General features: G+C 38.2%; 1 protein-coding gene across 2 annotated transcripts in view; it reads left to right on the forward strand.

The window, feature by feature from the left end:
* Positions 1-25,448, forward strand: part of Impg1 (interphotoreceptor matrix proteoglycan 1) — a 144,048-nt gene that overhangs the window by 117,591 nt on the left and 1,009 nt on the right. For both annotated transcript variants that reach the window (XM_027928410.2, XM_027928411.2), the window contains 2 exons: positions 16,817-17,003; positions 24,618-24,690. In XM_027928410.2, the coding sequence (XP_027784211.2) occupies positions 16,817-17,003; positions 24,618-24,690 (260 nt within the window). The remainder of the gene's footprint in view (positions 1-16,816; positions 17,004-24,617; positions 24,691-25,448) is intronic.

Here is a 25,448-nt window from a genome sequence, read left to right on the forward strand (position 1 = left end):
ACCTTTCTCTGGCGCTCTGTCTCTGTAGACTAACAATGAAAGCAAAGGGAAAAAGGCCTAGGGCAAAAATGCAATCCAGAGGGCTCCAAAGGAAACATTTATCTTTGACACAGAAGAGTTTTGAGAAACTTTAAAAAAATTTTTCCTTCAGTACCTTTGTAAACAGGATCATTAAAAAGACAGGACACCCTTAGGCACTGAGCCTGGGAGTAGTAACCCCACGCAGGAGCAGCTAAGTGAGCCCTCTGGACTTCTTCAGAAATCAAAAGACGTCCTAAATGCTGGTGAGAGGCTGCTTCTTTCCCTGAAAGTTAATGTAGAACTGAGAAGGAACCAGAGGGTCCCTGCAATTAAGATCAGGAAATTAATCTCTCCTGTCAGTAAAGATCAGGAAGTATATGGGGAGAACCTGGAAAGCATAAGAGAGGTGAGAGACGAAACCCCTCCTTTCCTCCCTCCCTCAGAGAGCTGACTGTTTGCTAAGAGACCATCTAGTAACACAAGAAGGTCAATGCAAGCCAAGGTCAATTCACAGCCTAGGCGAGAGCCCACAGCCTCTACCTGTAGGGACAGGCTTCTCAATGTATGGGTCAGTTAAGAGGCTGTATAACCAATGTGATCCTGAAATCTGTACACGTAGAAAAATAAGAATTCATACCCCATTTGAATCAAATGTATGATATGTCAAGATCGATGTATTGTCTTGAGCAACCAATAAAAAAAAAAAAGTGCCTCAGAAAGAGGGTGGGAAGCTGGTAGCACATTGTCAAGTTTGCAAAAGAGACACTGGTGATATTGAAAGAAAGTACAGAATAATAATGGCTTTCGGGGGTCCACAGCCCTGAATGGGAGACTGTGTACTAGGAGCAATATCCAATTTCCACAAGTGGAAAATGGAGATCATACAGTTTTGAGGATTAACCAAAAGAATATTTATAATCCTTAGCATGGTAGCTCATTTCTACCTTGACCTTCCCACTCATTGTTGACCGAAAGGAAAACTTTTGGGTACAGTTTGGCACGTCGGCTTCTCACCTATGCATAACCTAGCGTAAATAGGAATTTTTTTTCATATTGTATCTGTACATTTTGACTTATATAGAGGAATTCCTAAGTTCATTGTTTATTTTTCACTTTTATAAATCATATTTGACTTCCTAATTCTGCTATCCTCAAATGTTTTGGCAGAAGCATTGCTTATGTCCTAACTGGCTCACCACAGTCATTTCTTGACAGACTTCTTAAATGAATTTATTTTTTCATTCATTCATTCATTATTTTATGAGTTTTCCATGTACTAAAACTTTAGGTTCTCTTACTCTATTGGTTTCTAGTAAGGAAAAAGTATGAACTACCATTTCACTGAAAAGCTGAGTGTAAAGTTTCAGTGGTTTTGCAAAGTCTTCCTTACAGATACTGTGAGTGATCATTCATCCATTCAGTACATTGCCTGTCAGATTCATTGCTGTACCTGGCTTTAGTATGGCTCCATTTCTGGAAGTTTCTGAGCTGATCAATCTCAAATTGAGCTGCCTCTGGAAAGCAGGCAGGTAATTTCCCATGTTGTCCAGCATGCTCTATGTGTCCCCTATATTTCCACCATTAAAAATATAAATTGGGCCTGTGCCCAATGGTATAGTAGGCAGCCTGGAGGTATTCTTATCTTGGTAGTGCACCATAAGTTTGGCTCCAGCAGGGACTGAAACTCATGTTAGCACCATCTCTCTTCTACTGGCTGCTTAGAGGAAAAGCTACATAAAAGAACTATTCACAATAAATTAGTGAAAATAATTTCAGCTCCAACTCTTACATAAATACCTTACCACCATATATATATATAATTCTTACTGGTACTGTAGGTTGCAAATGGTCAAATTAATTATGACAGCGTTGCAATAATAATCATGATTAACATTTATTAAGCAACTACAGTGTGGGATAGGCAAAGGACAAGTGAGAGAAGGAATAGGGCACTGACCACATGTGCCTTCTCGCTCACAGCTAAGGATCCTGGTTTAGTTATTTCACCAAAGAAGGCAAAAGGTAAATTCCCCATGGAAACAGCAAGTGGGCGCTTGGGCTAATTAATGTATGCAAGCCAGTCCCTGCACCAGGGAACTGCAGAAAAAGGAAAAGAGACATCTTAAAACTAACTGCTGGGAGCAAAACTTTTTCCATTCAAAAAATACTTTTTAATGACCATTTTCTTAGCTTTTTAGTTTTCCTTTATATTTTATTTTGATGAAGTCTGGCAGCCTGCACAGGAAAGAATGTAGAAGTAGAGATGATGTAAAGTATTCTAGTGCCTTTGGTCCATGAGCAAATGGATGGATGGTGATGGTAAGGACTGAGCAGCTGGCAACAGCTTGGAGGAGCCAGGACACTGGCAGGTCATGCAGCAGTACAAATTTCCATTAGATATTTGTAGCTGCTAAGGATAAAAAGCCAAAGCATGCAGCAATCAAGTTCACACTGGGACAGACAAAAGCACCCCCTCATTCACCTGTTATTCATAGCTCCTCCTCCTGTTCACAGCCTTGTTTCAATTCAGAGTAGAGATAGCACCAAAACCCAAAAACTCACCATATTGCTTCTGAACAGAGTTAATTAACTTCTTACTCCAAGCATTTGTACATCTCAGAAAACATCTTGAAAATAACATCTAAAACACTTTTATTGAAAGAAAGAAAGCCTACACAGTTGCAGTAAAGTATTTCTAGCACCAAAACTCTGTACAATTTTAGTTTGGGGAAATAAGCATGAAATTACTTTTGTTTGTTTGTTTGTTTGTTTGTTTGACAGTGCAGAAGATGGAACCCAGAGCCTCATGCTTGCTAGATAAGTGTGCTACAATTGAGTTACAACCCCAGTCCTGTTTTGATAATAGAAGAAATAGGTATCCAAATTTTAAAGCAAATGAAGGAAAAAATACAAAGATTTTCAATCATTTTCTTCTTCTTTTTTTTTAATCTAGCAATATGATAGCTATTTTGCTCTTCGTTTTTTAGTGTGAATGGCTGATTCAGATTCTCTCCTTTTGGTGGTATATTTGAGCATTAGCTGTCATGGTGACTGACAGATAGGCTGATTAAAATGTCCTTCTAGAACAACCAACCAGTGCAGCCAGCTGAACTTGCTGCCTCTCAGGTCATTGGACTCTGAATGAAGATAATTATATCAGGTTCTTGGAGAACAAGGACTCAAATTCCAATTTACACAGCTCTTGGCTCTTCTTCTGGCATGGTCTTTTCAGATATGAACAACTTGGGCTGTGCAGAGTCCATCTTCCAGCATGTAGGCATATAGTAAAAGAGACCTGAGGGGCACTGATAATCAAAATTCCTGGAAATACCAAAAGGTCACTTTAGCAAATATAGGAAACCTCCCTGTTTCAGATTTTGATCTTCTGAGTGTTTGCTTGAACTCATTGATGTTAGTCCAATCTATTGGGAAAATTCTCCTTGAAAGAGAATTAAATGGGAAATCTTCAGAGAGAAAAGGGGCAACTGCTAGCAAAACTGTGTGTCAAAAATAAATATTTTGGTTTGTCTATGGAGAGAATCCCAAGAACTTATCTTCAGAAAATGGAGATGGCATGGTACACTTTTAACCTTTTCCCGGACAGGAGAGCTAAACACCATAGAGAAACCAAGTTACTGGATTTATCACCCTTTTGCCCTTCCCTTATCACCTTCTTGTGAGAAATAGGAGATCAGATCCATGCTACACAGAGCAGAGGACAAGCAAAGTCTCCCACCTCATCTCCAGTATTTCCCCAGCCCCCAGAATTACCTGCCTTTCCCACTCTGCCTCCCCTACCTGTACAAAGAATCACCCATTGCACAGTGTGCTATGCCAAACATTTGTTTAGCTTATTAGTCAGAGAATCGTTAGGATAACAGAGCTGGTGTAAAGAGGACATAGAAACTGGGATTTTCTACAGCCAGATAACAAAGAGATTGATGAAGTAAGGTTGGTAAATATAAAAGAGCACTATCATTGTATTTTATCAATCTTCTATGCATTAACTTCTAGCTTTACAGAGTTGTGAAATGTCTGGACCATAATCAATAGCAAATAGCAAGTCAGAGTTACTGCCTTCTAGGCATCAGCAAACTTTGTATTCAAGGGCCACAGAGTAAATATTTTAGGCTTTGCAAACCAAAAGGCAAATCGAAGACATTATGTAAGAACTTATATAACCATTTAAAATCTAACCATTTAAAAATGTAAAAACCACCCTTAGCTTGCATGTTGTACAAAGGCAGACAGCAGGTCAGATTGGCCCACAGATGGTCCTGGTTCACTAGGTGGGATTGCTGGTGTTCTAACACAACATTTAAGGTCATGTAGTCAACTTTGCTCCTTATTTCCAAACGGTGGGTAATTTTTCTGAAGCCATCAACAGTTACCCAGCCTCTTCATCCTTCTGGCCCTTATCTCTACTGCTACAGGAAAGTAAGCAAGTAGAGGATAATGCCATCGTGATTCGGGTCGCTGTTCACTCATACTTCAGTGAACAATTATGGATCATCTGTCATGAGTCAGACATCTCATAGGCAGCAGGACCCAGAGATGAATCAACACTGTCTTTGCCCTCAAAGAACAAAATAGGAAGAGAAATAGAAGCAAATACCAAAAGCTATAATAGAACCTCTATAATCAGGATGCAAGCAGTCATGTTATAAAGTACAGAGGAGAGAGCAATTCCACGGAGGTGAAGGGTCACATGGCAGCTTGGTAGACAGTGATAATGAGCCCAGTCTTGGTTAAGATGGGGGTGGTATAAAGAGGACATAGAAACTGGGATTTCTAGGAGGTAGAGAGACAAGGAGGGACTATCCCAGAAGGGGCAGGAGGAAAAAGACCATTCTGGAAGACTCAAGGTACTTCAGTTATTCCACTATGATAGCAGCTTTAGATAACAGAGTAAGGAGCCCAGGGAGCACAGACAAGAAGGAAGAGAAAATAAGTCTTAAAGCTAGGTCTGAAAGACCCTGTCACATCTATTTACACCCACATAGGTAAATTGGTTCGTTCGTCGTTCATTCTTTCTTTTTTTTCTTCTTTCTTTCTTTCTTTCCTTTTCTTTCTCCTTTCTCTTCCCTCTATAATGTAGGGTCTTTTAAAGTTAGACTTCAATAAATTATAGAAAATTCAAGAAGTGTTCAAAGTAAGAATTAAGCAGTCCTTACAAAAACATTTGCTTTTTCATTCATAAAATACTGCATTTGGGGACAACAGTAAAAATGTATAAACAGGCACAAAGGGTAGCACATAGATTGATTCATTTTTTTAAATTGTTAAATGCAAAAACTAAAGCAAAATTAGTAAGCTCCCTTAAGGATTTAAAAAGACTCCAAAAATATTTGGAGGTGGGGAGACTGCTAAGGAAATGAGCATTAGGCAAATTGACCTTTAGCCTACGAAGCTGGTGTCTAAAAGCCAGGAGAGAGGCCAGAGTTGAAAGTATACATTTGGGAAGCTTCAGCTAAAGCCAGAGAACAGATAGAAATGCTTCAAGGTGACCTGTAGGATGGCAGGAAAAGAAAGCTGGGAATGGAACTATGAGAAACCCCAACACTTAATGGGGAAATAAGATTGCCAACAAAGGGAGTCAAAAAAGGAAACAAGGAAAACTAGAAGAGGATGCTGCAGGAGAGAGGAGGCAGAGAGAGTCAGCAATCTCAGCAGCTGTGAATGAACAATGGGTGGAGGTCACAAAAGTGGACAGTAGGGAAGGCAAAGCCAAGCTAGTGGAGTGGCCAGGGCAGAGGCCAGACACTGTTGAGTTGGAAGGAGACAGGAGGAAGGTGGCCTCCGACATTAGGCTCCCTCCTTCCCATAGAAACTGGGAGACCCGGGCTGTGTCTTCCTTGATGACTGAATCTCAAAGGGATGGCTCTCAGACCCTGGACAAAGACATTCCTGAGCTGTAAAACTGACAAGAGGCTTTTTTAAAGATTTATGTCTCAAAGGTCAGAGAAAAAGTTGCAACTACAACTTTTCTACGGTAATTGCTCTAGGGAAAGGGAAGTCAGGGGAGTCAGGAAGAAGCCTGTCTAAAGATTAGTGAAGCTAAAGTCTGTGCCCCAATTTTATTATATTTACAGGTTATGCTCAAAGAGAGCATTCACTTATTTTCATTTGCAGAATAGGAAACAAATTCCAATCAAGACTTTCCTTTTTTTTTTTCTTCTTTTCTTTTTAATGGCAGAGTAAAAAAGGAGGTTTGTGATAGTAATGCCAGGAGAGGGAAATGTTATTAACTGGGTTCAATCCCCAGATCCAACAAAAAAGAAAGAAAAATGATGATGATGATGATGATGATGAAGAAGAAGAAAAGAAAGAAAGAGAGAGAGAGAGAGAAAGAGACAGGATGGGGGGAGAAGAAAAACAGAAGATTTGAAAATTCTCCTGAGATTTTTAGGTGAATATCATCTCACATTTGGATCAGCATCTGATTTCCTGATACGTCTTCTCAGTAAGAGTTACCAGTGCAGTCAGTTAGGCCAAATAACATCTGCAGAGGTAGAGACATGTAGGAGAGTGGCACGCTGTTATTCCTGCATTCAGTGTGCCATTCGCCTGTTGAAAACTCCCTGAATAAATGAATCTGTGATATGAGAAATATAAACCAATGTTAGAACTTTCTGTGATTTATCAACTGAAAACTGAATAAATCACAGCTTGCTCGGTATTCTGCCAGCATTTCCAGCAACGAGAGTCGTCTTTCATTTAGGCTGCTATGAAAATTCTTCAGAAGCATGTAGGGCTTTTATGCCAGTTAGCTGTGCAGGTTGGAGACTTCAAAAATGCAAAACCACATACAACTTATTTTCTCCTTGAATCCCTAAGAAACCTCCTCAAAAATGGGCAGACCTCAAGGTTGGTAAATAGTAAACACAGAAATTAATTACAGTCTGGCATCCAAGATGTTTTCAGCAAAAATGTAGATCAACAAACTCATCTTATCTGGAAAATGCATTATGTGTCAGACTCTTATTTTAGTTTCCAGGTCCAAAAAGGTGATAGATGTCACTCATCACGATTTAAAAAAAAACAGTTTCTATTGACACTATTGTAGTCTTGATAAATAAATGCATAAAGTAGGTATAATCCTCCAAAACACACTTTATACAATTGAAAAAACTGAGTTTTGGAGAAGTACAGTAATTTACCCTTTACTGGTCACATGACTACCAAGTACTATAACTGGAATTCAAAGGTTTATATGCTTCCTTTGACTCTACTACCTCTTTATAAAAAGGAATCCTTCTGGGTAAACAGTGGCTGTTCAATCTATTTAGAAAAACTTACATCACAATTCAGTGTAATCCTTAATGAATCCTGTTAGTCTCTACACTTCATCAAATGAAATTTTCTATATCATTTGTTATATTCTTAAAATATAGAGGGAGAGGGAGAGAGAGAAAGAAGAAAACAAAAGTGTTCATCTAAGGAATAAAACTCCCAAATCCTCAAAGGTATATGTACTGCTAGGAGTGTCCCTTCCCGGTTGAGGTAGTTACAGGAATTGTCTGTCCTGTCCTACCTCTCCTGCCTCTTCCTTCTCCCTTTACCTCCTATGTCCCTGGTCCTCCTAGGATTACATTGGGGCCCTTTGCCTCCTGGAATGCCCATCACAGGGGATTTCCTTTTTAATTTCTGCTTTCAGTAGGGAACCTCAACACTGGCTGCACTGCCAAATAGATTTCATGCTTCTCCCGTTTCAACCTATGTCCTCTTTCCACACCCCAACAATCCCATGGAGCTTCCTTAAAACCCTCCCTTCAATCCCTTCAAGCAAATCCCTCCACACAAATCTGGGCCCCAGCCCAACTGCTGGGCCACCTCCCTTATCTTCCTGCTGTCACAGTTCTCCCTGGCTCGCTGACCCTGAGACACTTAGGCCCCCATCCTAACACCATTCCACCTAGAACACAGATACAGATAATGGCTGAGAGAGGAGTTAATTCCTCAGCACACATACCAAGCAAGATGTATATGGGCGTTCATAATCCACTCTTAGAAGAAAGAATTACTGAGATCCTACTTTAAACAGTTAGTGATGGTGGTTCTTGAGACTGATGAAGAATTAAAATGAATCACAAAGTGTTTCAGATGGCTTTCCCTTTAAGCCAGAAAGGACCCCCATTAATAACTTGCTCAATTCCACATATGTGTAGTAAGCTCCAATTATATGCATGGTGCTCTGTTACATTTATCATTAACATTATTTTCACTATAATCCTACCTTTCAGCAAGAACTCATAAACAAAACATGTCTGACCAATAATGATAAAACAATGAAGCAATGAAACATTAACTTAAATGTAGGTCTTTAGATCTTTCTTTTAATGACTGAATTGCACCAACAGTTATGGAGGTCTCATGTGCCCCCATGTCCAGCCAACCACTCTTTTCACTATTTTATCTTTATCCCAGTAGAATACCAGAAAAAAAAATACACACACACACACACACAAATACATACACACACTACCCAGGTTTATATTTGAGTTGGAGGGATATTAATAATCAAACAGTTTAAATATTTTAAGTAAATGAAAAGTGAGACCCAAAGAGCTAACCCACATTCCCCAGGCCACAGGCAACTCTGGGAACCAGACCTTTTTTCCCAGAGTGCTTTTCTGACACTTTAGCATTATACTACCAAATCCAATGTCCTCAGAATTCGGGGAAATAAACCCAAAGGATCTGTGTGAAAGGTGGGGTCTACCTGTGTACATCTCAGATGAATGTTCAAAAGAGAAGCATGTTCGAATTGCTAAACACTAAGCCCCAAGTACTATGTAAAAGTGATGGGCATACATTGAGAAGGGAATAGTCAGACCACCAGGGCTACATTAAGACTTCCAGGGCTAAATTAGGACTTCCTAGGCTCCAAGACTTTTTGCCTTCATGAATATTATTAAAGAAAGAATATCAATATTAATGAATAAGGAATATTTAAAATCATATCTTAAAACTGCATGAATATAAAGCTGAATATAATCCAGACTGCCTTCCTTCCTTCCTTCCTTCCTTCTCCTTCCTTCCTTCTCCTCCTTCCCTCCCTCCCTCCCTTCCTCCTTCCTTCCTTCCTTCCTTCCTATTTTAAAGACAAATTTTCGTAGATCTCTAAGTCTGGTGGGCATTAAGGCTGTAGTCATGCGGATTGCTATTGATTGTGATGTGTGAGCTTGCACTGATGCCCCTGGCAAAGAATGACCGCCTGCTTCTTTCCCACCAACAAAATCAGGACACAACCTTCGTTCTGGGGGTGGGGGGAAAGGAGGCCAGGCTAACCAGCAGATGCCCCCTACTGTCAATAGGAGCACACTCTACCGAAATCTGGCCACTTTGTTCAGGCGTGAAGTTTGCGCGGGGAATATGCCTGTCTATGGACTCCAGCGCTGCTCTAGTTCTGCCTTTTTGAACTTGGGAAAGATGATCCAGTAGTTTCCACCACATTCTCCTAACCCGGCAGGCTCGGTCTGCCGCTGTAATCACGAAGCGATAATGGCTCTATCAGCGGTCCCCTGGAGCTGCTCCTGCCACTGCGCGAATTCCTTCCAGACCTTGCTTCCCTCCACCAATGCGCAGCGCACAGTCGTTTTTAAGGCGACAGAAATAAGTTCGAGCACTTAAATTTCATTCCTTAAATCCAGCCCTACTTCTTTTGCAATTGAGCGCCATCTAGCGGACATTATGTTTCATCGCACTTGGGTGGGGGGGGACGTCCACAAGAGACCCCAAAAGCCCTCAGTTCTGGCTGTCCCAGGTGAAGCCAGAATTCTATCCAAGCTGAGCTGAAATCTTGCCCTTGGACGGGATTCAAAAAAAAAAGGAGATGCTTCAATTTCTGTCCAAAATAGGAGTGAGATTTCGACAGTGCAATAGAAATTATAAAGATGAGGGAGGGAGGCGGTGAATTGTGCAGCCACTAGATTGTGGGGCAAAGGTGGGGCAATCTAGCAGCCCAGGAGAACCAACTAAGTTGCCAAAACCTGGACTGAAAGTCCCAGAGGCCTCCAAGACTATTTTCAACTCTGGCAAGCATGAGTGCACCTACAACCAGAAACAGGAGCTTTGAAAAAGACACTATCTTAGAGTGCCAGGGACTTATGATATACCTGCATTTATAAACTCCTTGATTACAAGGGCCATCTTTTTAACTTTAACTGTAAAATGCCTCAAAGCGTTTTCTGCAAGCAGGGAACATTCATTTAAGTGCTTTTTGATCACATGATGGACAGTTGAGAGAGTCAGCTAGTTGGGAATGCTTTTAAGAACCTTTGAAATGCACACAAAAGATGTTATATAAGCAAATCCAGAGCAGAAACTAGTACATAAAATGTACTTGCACCAGAAATCTTGGAATGATACAAATATTTCTGAGTCCTAGATAGAAGCTCACTTATTGCCGCAGTCCATCTGCAGCAGAATAATCAGGGGGGTGACGAACAACTTGTATACGTTGATACAGCAGGAGTAGGAGCCCTTTATTGCAGGACAGGAGCAGTATTTATACATTCCACACAACTTATCTAATTAGCATAAACTAGATACATCAGTCAACCAATAAGGAATCTCCACACTTAATGGCTCGCTTTTGTTACTTCTCAAACCACTCCCTCTGGCATTTTGCCAGGCACCATCCAGACTTGTTTACCAACTCTAACATTCCCCTGGCAAAATGCCAGGTGTTATTTTGACTTGTTTACAGACTCTAACAACTTATGTCAAGCATGTTCATTGCTGCCATGCTTTAATCACTGTCACATTTGGAACCACTGTTGCATCAGACTGTACTTTCTATAAGAAACATTGTGCCTTCTGAAAGAGTGGTGGCAGATAGTGGCTGTGAGATTTTGGCTGCTTGGGAGAGCCTTTATTCAAAGGAAAGGATTTGTGAAAGTCTGATATGTCAACTGTTGAGAGTGGAGATGAAGATGTAGAGGGGACCTCCCACTCACCCTCCCTCCTCCAGGAAACCCCACATTTGAAAACCAGTAGAATGATGTAAAAAGTTAAATATTGTAAACAGAAAAATTTGAATCTTGGGTCATACTTACTAGCTCAAATAGGTTTCATTTTTCTCACTTATAAAAATGGTGTCTGAAACATCTGTATATATTTGGAAAACTGTTACAAATACCAATGAAGACACATGTTTAAGGTGTGCACCACAGTGATACATAATGGCTCTTGATATATATGACCTTTTTTTCTTATATAAATAATTGCCACTTTCACTCCTGGATAGCTATAAATTCAGGGTCATGACCCCTGGGAGACAATTCAGGGACAAGTCTTGAAATGGAATGACATGAATGCTCTGACTACAGTCAGAATCCATGTGGGATTCTAAGCACAATCTAGGACCTCTGGACACTGGGACAGACCTGGATCTTCCCACCTTCTGCTAACTAGCAGCTACTAACACATACAACTCACTAAAGCCAAGTAGCTTAGGCCACTGCTATGGAAAGAGTGTCACATGTGCTCTGCAGAAGAACTGTCCACATTGGTTAAGGACAGAAAATCAAGTAATTTTGTCATCAAGCAATTAGAGTAAGCAATTGGATACACCAACATATACAAGGTGTCTATTAAGTATGGTTGTAGGCTTGTGGAAAAACTCCTCTATATAGGGTGCCAACACACACACACAAAAAAAAACTACTAGGTAAAGAGGATTTAAGCAAATCCAGGACTAAAGCAATAACAGAACAATCAGTCTATAAATCAATCATGAGGACTTTACTTCATCACCTACACACATAATTTGATTATTACTTGAAAACATTGTCCTAGAAAATGCATCTAATGTTTTCCTTCTTAATCTATGGTTGCTCTCAAGTCTTCTTGTCCTCCTTCTTTCCAAGTAATGAGACCATTTTTGGACAGAGAATTTTTGGTTGTTGCTACAGAATGTATAGATAATGACAACGATGATAATGACGATGTTTAACCAAATTTATTTTGTACAAATGTCCAGAGATATGTTAAGGATGAGATAAACAGATGTATGGTATATCCGTGAATAATCCTATTATTCTAAGGAAAAATGTTTGGGGGATATGACAAAGAAAGAAAACAACAACACAGGGAAGCTTTGCATAGGAAAATTCTACTATTTAAACTTTCATTCATCATACAGCCCATCTTTCTCCTCTTCTATCTCATCTGCGGCTCCTTCTTTCTCAGAATCAGCCCAAATGTGGGTCTTTGCCTAAAATCCAAAGATGCATGTGTCATTTGAAAGATGACATGTGACTAAAGAGGTCAAAGGACTTTTTTTTTTTAAGGTAGTACAGAAAGAAACTGTGTGAGTTGCTTCTGTTTTGAGTCTAATTAACGGCAGTTGCCTCCATTTGCCATATTGGCAAGGGGTCCAACAGCTCCCCTATGGGGCTCTTTCCTTCCTGAAATCTCAGTCAGAAGACTCGAATACAAACAGGCATGACCTTAGCAATATTCCTATTCCCTGCATCGAAGCTTTCTCATCTTCAAGGAGCAAATTAGTCTAAAAGATCTCTAAAACGACTTCTGACTCTAAAATTCCACCTATCTAAAATGTAAATTTTTATATATGGATAAAATAAAAATCAAAAATATTTAGCCAGTGTGAAATTCTTAGTGCTGAAAGTTTTGAAAGGCCAAGTTGATATTTGTTGAATGGATGAATGTTGTTTTAGTACCCAGGAAAGCATACCCAGCAAACAAAACCTAAGCTTGGTATTTCAAAGTCTCCTTCTCTATTGACTGGTCCTGAATAAATAACATGAGAAAATCGAATAGTTTACAAACCCATTGCCTTCATTCTTCAAATATTCCTGATTCTGAGCCCCCAAATTTGGACAAATTTGTTGCTCCAACATTGCCTCACCATGTACTGTGCAATTTTACTGATGCGTAGAGTATGCCTGACTGGGCTAAAAGAAATTATTGTAAAATAGAAACACTTATTTTCATGGGGAAACTCTTCTGGTTATCAGACCTTTGCTATTTCTCTTCAGAGGGCAAGAATTCATGCATTCGGTCAGCTTTCCAAGTTAAATATATTTCTCTAGTGCACCAAGGGAAAGAAATGGAACCGACATTCCCTCCTGGCCTCTGTTTTCAAGAATACAGCTCTGAGTCTAAGGTTGCTGACAGTTGTCATTTACTAATCCAGGCCCTGGACATAAATCAACTGGGTTGTCAATGTAAATCTGAGTTATTTCCTAACCAGTGACAAGGATTCCTGAACATGGCCAGTTCTCGGAATCACAAGGCAGAGAAAGCCAGATTACATTATCCAGGTATGGCTCTCCATAGGAACGTGGAAGCTGCAGAGAAACACAGTGTCACATAAAGACTTTTAGGAGTCTACCTTGTTGGGAGACCCAAAAATATGTTTTCAAGGAGCTTCTCTTGCCCAAACCCCTGGGCTGGTCAAACTAACCTCTTGCTTTAGGGTTTTCTGCCACAAGGAGATACTCGATGGGAAAGTGAGCAGAGGGATTCGTTTGAACACTTGTCCCCATCACCCTTAAAGTTTCTATGGTCTGTACATTTGGCTAAGTAGCTGACCACATTCTCTGCTTGAAGACTCACAATAGACATGAGCTTATAAATGACCCTAAGAGGTTTAAAAATAAAAAGAGAAAGGAATAGTGTTGGAGGGTGAAAGAGAGCAAGAGAAAGAAACCTTGTTATACTTATTTCATACAATATGTTTTTCTTGTTTACTGTTTTATTTATTTTTAATTGTTTTGAAATTGTGTCCCATCAAGCTGATCTTGAACTCCTGGGCTCAGATGATCCTCCAGAGTACCTGGGATCACAGATGTGTCCCAGTGCACCCTTACCTTTATCTCTGGTTGACACATGATAATTTTACTTATTTATGGGATACAATATGATATTTCAAAATATGCATACATTGTGTAATTGACCAAATGAGGTTAATTAACACATCTTCTGTCTTAAACATTTGTCATTTCTTTGTGATGAGAACACTCAAAATCCTCTTTTCTAGCTATTTTCAAAATATAAAATGCATGATTGCCAATCATAATAACCTTCCTATGCAATAAGTTCCTACTTAGAACTTATTCCTATCTAACTTTGTGCCCTGGGGCCCATCCCTTCCCATCATCTCCTCCACTTATTCTCTCCAGTTTTTGGTAACCATTATTCTATTGTCAGCATCAACAAGATCTACTGTTTTAGATTCCACATAGGAATAAGATCACACAGTATTTGTCTTTCTGCACTTAGTTTATTTCATTTAATGTCTATCAGGGTCATCCATGTTGTTGCAAGTGACGGGATTTCATCATTTTTATGACTGAATAATATTCCATTGTGTATGTATGTACCACAGCTTCTTAATTCATCCATTGATAGGCATTTATATTGGCACCACATCTTGGCTATTGTGAACAGTACTGCAATGAACATGAGAGTGCAAATGTCTCTTTAATATACAGGCTTCATTTCCTTTGGATATATAACCACTAATGGGATTGCTAGATCATCTGGTAGGTCTATTTTTATTTTTTTGAGGAAACTTCATACCGTTTTCCATAATGGCTGTACTAATTTACATTCTCACCAACAGTCACACAGCATTTTTTAAAACTTATTTAGCCACCAAACCTCTTTTTAGCATAAAGCTTATCAAATCCTGCTGAATTAGAGTTCCACAAATGTTCCCACTTGGGAAATATTGGCCCAGATGATTTCTCAAGTCATTCTAATTCTAAAAATTCTAAGTTGTATTTATAAATCTTCTAAAGCACAATTCTGAGCATACTCTTCCTTACTTAAAAATCATCTGTGACTCCCATCTGCCTGTGCAGTTCAAATTCCTGGGGGACATTAGAGTGGCAGTGGGGAAGTTGGCAGGTGGGGAGGGGGGGAGTCCAAATTCCTTAGTGTGCCTTTCAGAAATTGGCCTTAACAGGCATTTACCAATCTTAGTTCCCTTCCTTCCCATTCGTAAGGGATCTCTGCTCCTTCCTAACTGGGTTTTCCCTGCTCTCTCTTCAGATGTCTGTTCTTTCCTCATCTGTTTTCCTCTGCTCATACTTTTGTCTCCAGTGGGAACAATTTAGCCTGCCTTTGTACAACAAACACCACCCACTCTGAGGAGGAGAGGAAAAGGGGAAATAGTTGGGAATAGTAGGTCAAATTATAGTGTTATATTGCGTACTTGTGTGGGCATATAACAGTAAATCCCACCATTGTTTACAGCCATAATGCACCAACAATTTTTAAAAATGAGAAAAACCTCAAATGTAACCTACTTTATTTATTTATTGTTATGATTTGGATGTGAGGTGTCTCCCAAAAGCTTCTGCATTGATTCAGGAATGTAAAATGACTGGATTGTGAGAGCTGTAATCTAATCAGTTCCTCCTAGTTTGAATGGACAGACTGGGTGGTAACCCTAGGTAGGTAGGGCATAATTGGAGGAGATGGATCACCCAGGTGGGCTTGTGCCCTAGAAGAATATGTCTTCCCTGTGGCCCCTTCTTCCTCCCTATCTTTTTCTTTATTTCCCTCTCCCTCATCCATCTTTCTCTCCCTCCCTCCTTCCCTCCCTCCTTCCTCACCCCATCTGAGCAGCTTTCCTTCACTGGGCCCTTCCCCCGTGATGTGCTGCTCCACTTTGGGCCCAGAGTCAGCTGTCTATGGACTGAGATCTCTGAAACCAAGAGCCACAAATAAGCTTTTCTCCTCTAAGTTGTTTTCATTGGGTATTTTGGTCACAGCAACATAAAAACTAAAATATTTACTGTAGTGAGGATTGAACCCAGGGCCTCACGCATGCCGAGCAAGCACTGAGTTACATACTTGAACTTTTTATTTTTGTTTTGACATAGTGTTCCACTAAATTCTCCAAGCTGGCCTTGAACTTTCCATCACCCTGCCTCAGCCTCCATAGTAGCTGGAATTACAGGTGTGCACCACCATGACTGCCTTGTGATCTACTTTAAATGCTCAGTCCAAAGCAATCCCCTCCAGGTTGATGGTCGGCTCCTTATATAGAATTAACTGTGTATATTACTAACCTCCCCTAGATATTTGAAAGAATGGTTTTATACACTGTTGCCTGTTCCCTATTTCCTTACACATAACAATGCTTATTAAAGAATAATCTGAGCTGGGGTTGTGGCTCAGAGGTAGAGTGCTCGCCTAGCATGTGTGAGGCACTGGGTTCGATCCTCAGCACCACATAAAAATAAAACAAAGATATGTGTCCACCTTAACTAAAAAATAAATACTTTTAAAAAAAGAATAATCTGAAGACAAAAGGCTGCTGCAATTAAACAGAAAATCCTTCCAGGGCAGAAAAAACAGTGATCTAACAACTTGTGCTGGCTCTGCCACCAGCACGTGGGGACTCTGGCCATTTGCTTCTTCTCAGAGCTCAATGTCTTTAGCTCCATAAAAATAAGGGAAGGCTTACAGAAGCCACTGGCCTCTCAGAGCTAAATATTCTAATATTATAAATATTAGATTTATAATCCACTTTCCAATGAAATTTGTTTTAATAAGGCCTCCAGATGATTCTGATGCACTCTAAAAAGTCTGTACATAATTATAGTTGGAACTAAATATATTATCACCTGTGTCTATAAATTCATTTTTCAAAGCACAAACTATGGTTATTTTTTCCCAGTCTGTTACCAATACTATATGACCCACTCCGAAATAAGATGATAGTAAATATATTTGATTTTTTGCCTTTAACTGCTGCCAGCTCCACACTTAGGCATCATACATTCATCAAATTCTGTTCCATCTCTTACAGCTGATCAAACAGATCCTTGCAAATTCCTGGCCTGTGATGAATTTTCCCAGTGCATAAAGAATGAATGGACGGAGGAAGTGGAGTGCCGGTGCAGACCGGGATACGAGAGCCAGGGGGAACTGGACGCAGACCTCTGTGCCCCTGGAGAGGAATGCAAGGCTCTTCAGAGAAAGGGAGCCCCATGCAGGTAAGTCAAGCACACAAACGTGACAGACCTACAACCTAAGTACACAAATGTCATTATTTATGCTTCTGAAAACCCTAACAGAATAAATTCATATGATGCTTTAGACCCGTGGTTCTCAAATTTCAGTAAGCATCAGAATCACCCAGAGGAAGCCTTATGGAAATACACATTGCTGGCCCTGCTCTGTTGTAAAAACAGCACTAGGTCTGGGTAGGCCGCGAGATTGATGCTGCTGTCCAGGAATGACTTTGAGAGCCCTGCTCTAGGCTTAGCTTTCAGATAAAATTCTTGGTTTACTGCCTTAATTAGTGCATGTTTCTGTAAAACTTGGGTGTTTTCCTTGTTTGAAAGCATAATAGCTTTTATCATAAGAAAGCTGGGAAATATAAAAATCTATGAGAAAGATGATAAATATCCTGTGTAATTTATCACATTAACTGCTGATTATCTTTTGGTGTCCATATTGATATAAAATGGGTTTATACAGAATTTTTTAAAGCAAAATAGAATCAGACTGGCTTCCTGTTTTGTAGTCAGTTTTTTTTTTTAACCTAAAACATTTCCTCCTGCTATTACTTTCTTTAGCACATTTTTAATTATTATAGTAGTCCAATCTCTAGAAGTGTTTAAGATAGGTTTACTCCTTCATTCACAGACAGAAAGTACTAGAGAAGCCCCTTGGAAGGTAGGAAAGGAGGTGACATATAATGGGCTTAGCTTTCTATGTACAAACCAGACCTCAGGGTGTAGGTGGACTTGGGAACAAGCAGGGAGCATTAAGGTGGGTCCAATTCTTCTCAAGTCCCGTGACACCCAGACAAGGCTGCAGACTATGTTTCAGAGGGCTTCTGCAGGAGTCTGTCTCTGGACCACTTCTGAGAGTGCTGCCAGCCCTTCCCATCAACACCTGAGCATCTACTCAGTGATGATCACCTGGACCCTCATAACTATCAGGTCACCTGAGGTTTTTTCTTTGTTGCTTTTACTTGCTCACTCTAGAGGCCACAGTCCTAATTTCCCACGAGAACTCGTGGCCATCTACTTCCAAAACTCAAGAAACCACAACAATTTAGCCTTTTCCTTGATAAAAACATATTCTGTTCCTTTAGAGTATTAACATTTTAAAGACAAATACCCAATAGAGGTTGGTTAAGAAGCAATGTTCTGAAGTCAGATTGTGGTTAAAGTTTCAGTTTAGCAAATTTAATAATCAAGTGACCTTGGACAAATTACTTCTCTAAAGCACAACTTCCTCATTGGGTAAGGAGACAACTCCACCTACTGGGTTGCTGCAAGAGGTTTATGAAATGATCTTTGTAAAATACTTTTACCAAGAACATAAAGCACAGAGCATTCACTCAGAGAAGTACATGATGATTCTGTGACTTTTCTCCAAGTTAATCACAGTCAAAACCCCAGTGAGATTCCTCATGGAATTTGACATTCTGGTTCTAAATTTCCTCTAAAAATGAAAATGTACAAGAGAAAATCTTGAGTACAGTGATGGGTAGTTTCTGTGCAAGATAGCAAAACACATAAAATCATATTTAGACATGATAGACATAGAAATAGATAAAAGAACAAATATAACAGCCATAGACACACTTATACAATAGGGGATTTATAAAAAACGTGTCCACTGGTCAATAAGGGTTCAAGTATGATTTGTCCTTCCATTTATAAAATTGTGCCTTATCACAGAAGATCAATTCCACAACAAAGATCCAAGTTCAAGATCAAAACTAGGAAAATATTTTTTAAATATAATAATCTATAATCCTGGATTAAAAAAGACTATCCCAACATGACACCAATCCCAGAAAACTTAAGAAAAGGAATTCTATAGGGAAAAAGTGTTATAAATGAAAGTATCAAACAATGAGATCAAAAAAAAATATATACAACCAACATTTTAGACAAAGTTAAACATCCATAATAAGAAGTGATAGTACATATCAATAAAAGACAAACATCCAAATGTTAGAATGAGCAAAGAAGATAGAGGAACAATTCATAGAATAACTTCAAATGATCAATGAAATATAGAAAATGCTCAATCTCACTATAATCATGGAAATCCAAAAATAATAAAGAGATATCATTTGTTAGAAAGTGGATAATACACAATGTGGATAACATGGGGTGGGAGTACTGGCTCTATCAAGCCTTGCTAGTGGATGTGTAAATTGGAAAAGCTTCTTTTTTTAAAAAAAAAAAAAAGAGTTTTCCAGTAGCCTCCATGAAACTTTGAATCTGACTCAGTTACTCTACTTTTAGATAATTATTCCTAAAAGTATACTTGCACCTGTGCACGGAGATATGTATACAGAAATGTTCACAATAATATTCCTTTGATTTTTTTTTAATTTTATAATTGATTTTTTAAAATAAATGACAGTGGAATGCATTACGATTCTTAATGCAAATATACACCACAATTTTTTATACCTCTGCTTGTATATAAAGTGTGTTCACACCAATTCGTGTCTTCCTACATGTACTTTGGATAATGATGTCCATCACATTCCACCATCATTGCTAACCCATGCCCCCTCCTTTCCCCTTCCACGCCTCTCCCCTGTCTAGAGATCGTCTATTCCTCCCATGCTCCCCCTCCCTACCCCACTATGAATCAGCCTCCTTATATCAGAGAAAACATTCAGCATTTGGTTTTTGGGGATTGGCTAACTGCACTTAGCATTATCTTCTCCAACGCCATCTATTTACCTGCAAGTGCCATGATTTTATTCTCTTTTATTGCTGAGTAATATTCCATTGTGTATATATACCATATCTTTCTTTATCCATTCATCTACTGAAGGGCATCTAGGTTGGTTCCACAGTTTAGCTATTTATTGTGAATTGTGCTGCTATAAACATTGATGTGGCTGTGTCTCTGTAGTATGCTGTTTTTGAGTCCTTTGAGTATAGACCGAGGAGAGGGATAGCTGGGTCAAATGGTGGTTTCATTCCCAGTTTTGCAAGGAATCTCCATACTGCTTTCCATATTGGCTGCATCAATTTGCAGTCCCACGAGCAATGTGTGAGTGTGCCTTTTCCCTACATCCTTGCCAACACTTGTTGTTTGTCTGCCATTCTGACTGCAGTGAAATGATATCTTAGAGTAGGTTTGATTTGCATTTCTCTAATTACTAGAGATGATGAACATTTTTTCATATATTTGTTGATCGATTGTATATCCTCTTCTGAGAAGTGTCTGTTCAGGTCCTTGGCCCATTTATTGATTGGGTTATTTGTTTTTTTTAGTACTAAGCTTTTTGAGTTCTTTATATACCCTACAGATTAGTGCTCTATTTGATGTGTGAGGGATAAAAATTTGCTCCCAAGATGTAGGCTCTGTTCACCTCATTGATTGTTTCTTTTTCTAAGAAGAAACTTCTTAGTTTGAATCCATCCCATTTATTGATTCTTGTTTTTTTTTTTCCTTTGAATTTTGAAATAATTATATGGTCCTCAATAAGGGAGAAGTGGTCTGAGGTGTCACTTAGTGGTAAAGCACTTGCCTAGCCTATATAAGGCCCTGGGTTTGATCCCCAGCACCACAAAAAAGGGGATGGGGATGGTTAACCTAGAGTGTAATTACTCACTATTAAAAACTGCAGCTAAGGGTAATGATATATACATACTCAAAAAATGCAAGATACTTCATTACATTAAGAAGCAAATTTCAGAATAGAATATATCACAATTTATTTATTCATTCACTTATGGAGAGGCCTCTTGGTTGCTCATAAGTTATGGCAATTACAAATAAAGTTGCCTTAAGTATCCACATGCAAGTTTTTATGTGGACATAAGTTTTGAAATCATTTGGGTAAACACAAGAAAAGAAACTGTGGGATTATTTTTATTTTTAAAAAATTATTTATGCTGGTTTTAATTATATAGGACAGTAGAATTTATTTTGACATATCATACTTACATGGAGTATAACTTCAAATTCTTGTAGTTGTACATGATATGGAGTTACACTGGTTATATATTCATATATGAACATAGGAAAATTATCTTATTCTCATTCTATTGTCTTTCATATTCCCATCCCCCTTACCTTCATTCCCCTTTGTCTAATCCTGTATAGGTAGTAAATTAATACAAAACTATACACTTTTAAGCATATTAGGTTCAATCATATGGCATTGCCATTTTGTCAGTTACAAATCTTCAAATACCAGCAATTTTATATGATTCAATCTATGTGTTAGTAAACACACAGAAAAAAGTGTGGAGTGATAGATTCTTTCTAGTTAACAATGGAAAGAAATGGAATTGGAGTCCAGCTTTCTTAATAATGAGGATATGTTAATTTATTGCTTGTATAATTATAGCAGCACAATTCACAATAGCTAAACTGTGGAACCAATCTAGATGCCCTTCAGTAGATGAATGGATAAAGAAAGATGTGGTATATATACACAATGGAATATTACTCAGCAATAAAAGAGAATAAAATCAGGGCATTTGCAGGTAAATGGATGGCATTGGAGAAGATAATGCTAAGTGCAGTTAGCCAATCCCCCAAAAAACAAATGCCAAATGTTTTCTCTGATATAAGGAGGCTGATTCATAGTTGGGTAGGGAGGGGGAACATGAGAGGAATAGATGAACTCTAGATAGAGCAGAGGGGTGGGAGGGGAAGGGAGGGGGCATGGATTAGAAATGATGGTGGAATGTGATAGACATTATTATCCAAAGTACAGGTATGAAGACACAAATTGGTGTGAATATACTTTGTATATAAGCAGAGATATGAAAAATTGTGTTGTATATGTGTAATAAGAATTGTAATGCATTCCACTGTCATATAGAAATTAAAAATTGATAAAATAAAATGTAACCATTAAAAAAAAGGAGTGCCAATGAATGAGGCCCAAATAGGGTGATGATGAGGAAGAGGGTTGTCTTTTATGAATAGTGATATATTCAGTTTTTATTTTAACTATTCCCATTGGTGGTTTCAAATGGATGTACAGTTTTTAATTTTAAACATTCCTCTTTCTTGAGCAAGAAAGATCACTTTAGTTCTAGGTTGCTATAAACAAGACCAATAAAGCAAGGTATAAGATGATCTAGAAATAATAGCTCTCACCCAGGTTGGTGTTGTTCTGCTTTTTTCATTTGTGCTGGTCTCCGGGGGATAATATGGACTTGAGCTATTCAAATATACAAGAATATTGATGCTTCTTAGACTAACATAACAAGAGTTTTTGAGCACCATGTGCCAGTCACCATGCTGGATGCTAGGCAATGGATGGGGTGGGGGAGAAAGATGCTTAATTTATCTTCAGGGAAAAGAGATAAATTCCCACATGACCCTAATCCTGCACTTTTCCACTCCCTGATTAAATATGCTTTTCCAAATGTTAAATGTTTAGCCCTGATATCCTCAGAACTAGGACAGGCCTCTGTTGCCCCCATGAGCTTCTTCAGTGAAGAGAAACCAGACACTCTTGGTGCTCTGAGGGTCCCTCTGGATCCCTGAGATTTGCTCCCCTCCCATCTATTATTTTAGTTTCTCACAAGATACCATCACTTATGTGAGTGAACATTTATTTATAAGATCAGCTGACAAGTTAAGACCTCATCAGTCATGGATTAGACAAGAATTAAAAATAGAGGCTTTAAAATTAGACTCAAGTTCAACTTAGAACTCTGCCCCTAACTAGGTATGACACTGAGACACATTTCCCCTCTTTAAGCTTCAACGTGTTCTTCTATGTAATTGGGATAATAGGAATTAATTCATGGGTTTAGGTAAGGAGTAAAGTGTTATCGGAGCTGGTCCTGTCAACAAAGGGCTATCCTGTAAGGAGACACTGTGATTCCCTACCTGGAACTTAAAAGCAGATCCATTAGAAACCTAATTGTTGTAACTGTGAAAACAGCATTCTCTGAAGAACTGTAAACTTGGCTTCATTTTTGTTATTCTCCCTGAAAGTGAGGAGATAGGAAAATGATATTGAGGGCAAGTGCCTTGCCAAGAAGACTAGTTCATTGATTGACACAAAGAACAGTTCCAGTTAGTTGTCATTCTACTGCAGAGTCATTGTCATTCATTACATTTTCACCTTTATTTTTCCTCTACTTTTTTCCCTCCATTCAATATTTATGACCATACTCTGCACATTTTTCATTTCCCTCAATTTCAAGTGTTCTATATATAGATTCTGTTATGCTAGGAACTTTCTTGACAAAATTCTCCCAAGAATAAACAAAAACTTGTATTATTCCTTTTTTGGCCTAATGAGTTTGACTCTTATTTATCACAATTATCATTACATATATACAGAAAATGCAAATTTAGATCTAACAGAGTAAATTATTTATGACTTCCTCCCTAGATCTAAAAATTCTCACTTTTGTCCTGTAACTTAATAGGCCTATTCTGTTTTATGATATTACTTATAATAATAAAATTTGTTTCCAAATATAAGGGCTGGCATAAGTAAATGCTAATACAAAGAGATATTTATGCGGAGGTTTTAATAACACTAAAGCACTTGTTGTAACTGCAGCAAGGCCACAGTTTCATTCACATGCTGGGCTTCAGATGTGGGGGTGGAGGAAGGAGGTCTGTTTGTTATTAACTTCCTTTTTAGTCCTTTCTTATTGGATAGTGAAGAAATTGGGGGAAAGGGAGGAGAGGGTCACAGTTAAATATAGTTCAACCTTGTTTTTAAAACTTTATCTGATTAAAAATTTGAGCAATCATTTATGCACCTTAGTTTCCTTGGAATATACTGTGAGGTGTAGCTCTCCTGGTCTCAAGAGGTCCTTTGAAAAGCTTCTAGTCCCATTTACCCCTCATTTGAAATGTCTTGGTTCTGATACCAAGTATTTGCCAGTTTCCTGCTATTCTTAGAGCTTCCATATCTCCCAACCAGGGCAAATAGAACTAAAAATACTGCCTTCTCTAGTGGGAGGGGAGAACAAGGAATTTGTTACTCAAACCTCCTTAAACTACTCCTCCCTACTGCCTTCTTTCCATTCAGAATTGAGACTGAAATAGGATATTCCCTCCTTTTCCTTTTCTCAAAAATTTTAATGGACAGAATGGTGAGAGAAATAAAACAATTAACTGATAAGGGAAGTTATATAGGAAAATATCCCACAAAAATTAGGCCCATTTTCTAACATAAAGAGGAAAAATACAATGTGCAAAAAAAGTGTATACACTATCAACAGAAATTATATAATATACGTCTGTAAATATAGGTATATTATAAAATAAAGCTGTCTTACTTATTTATAAAACTTATTTTTACTTTTATGAACAAAAATGAGTTGTTTTCCAGCAACCACAATTTAGAACTTGAGAAATAACTCCAGTATTTTTAAGATTTATCTTCTCCTCTTTCCCATGAGTGTCCTTCAATCCTTCTGAGACCACTGCTTAATAAAGAATTAAGGCAAAACTCAAGGGGCATGCAGAACTCATACTTCCTCCAATCCTAATGGAAGACATCTGTGAAAATATGCTCTTTTTTCCCACTTGTCATAATTTTAGAACTGAACAATATAAAGCTGTAGTTAATATTGATGTTAATAAAAGTCCAGGAAACAGGATATCATATTTTTTGCTTTCTTTTGCAGGTTACCAGATCACTCTAAAAATCAAGCATATGAAACTAGTATTAAAAAGTTCCAACATCGGCAAAATTATAAGGTAAAACCATACTTTCTTTTACATGTTGGTTTTAATCACTGAAATTGAATTTTGAAGGGAATTTAAAACATTTCTATACCTGACTCTTGTTTTTAAAAAAATAGGGATAAGTAGTGCACTTTCCTTTGTTAGGCTTTTTAATTTAGTATTTTAAGGTGGTAAAATGATGTTTCCTGGTGCATGAAGTATGGAGAAAATTGAAATGTGTACATAAAAATAATAAAATAACAGAAACAATCCAAATATTTTATAATGTTCACAGTCTTGTAAAAATATGTATGTAGGTAATCAATTGTGTTTCAACAAAACTGAAATTTTCATAATAATAATTAATATTCCTGGCACTGAATAATTTCACATAAATCATTTTAAAACTTTTGCTTTTGATCTCAAATAATAATCATCTAAAGCAAAAGTATGTAGAAAATATGTAAAAGAAACATTTGTGAACAATGAACAACTTCCAAAATTACTCAGATCAATGTTTTTTCTAGTATCCTGGATGTGTCTTTATAAATACCCACTCAATCAAGTTATTTTATTAATTTTATTTTATAAAAGGAAATAAGTTATCTACAGTTTATATATAGCCCACATAAAGCTGTAGAGTTTTAAAGTAATTTGGGGGAATTAACATTGGATGTATAAAAAAAATTTGCCAATATGATACGTGAAAATAAACAAACATTGGATGTTTTTCACCTAAAATTACCTATTTTCAAAAATTATACTGAGTCTTTGATAGTTAACAATTGGTG

Source organism: Marmota flaviventris, chromosome 6, assembly GCF_047511675.1.
Source record: "Marmota flaviventris isolate mMarFla1 chromosome 6, mMarFla1.hap1, whole genome shotgun sequence".
Lineage (NCBI taxonomy): Eukaryota > Metazoa > Chordata > Mammalia > Rodentia > Sciuridae > Marmota > Marmota flaviventris.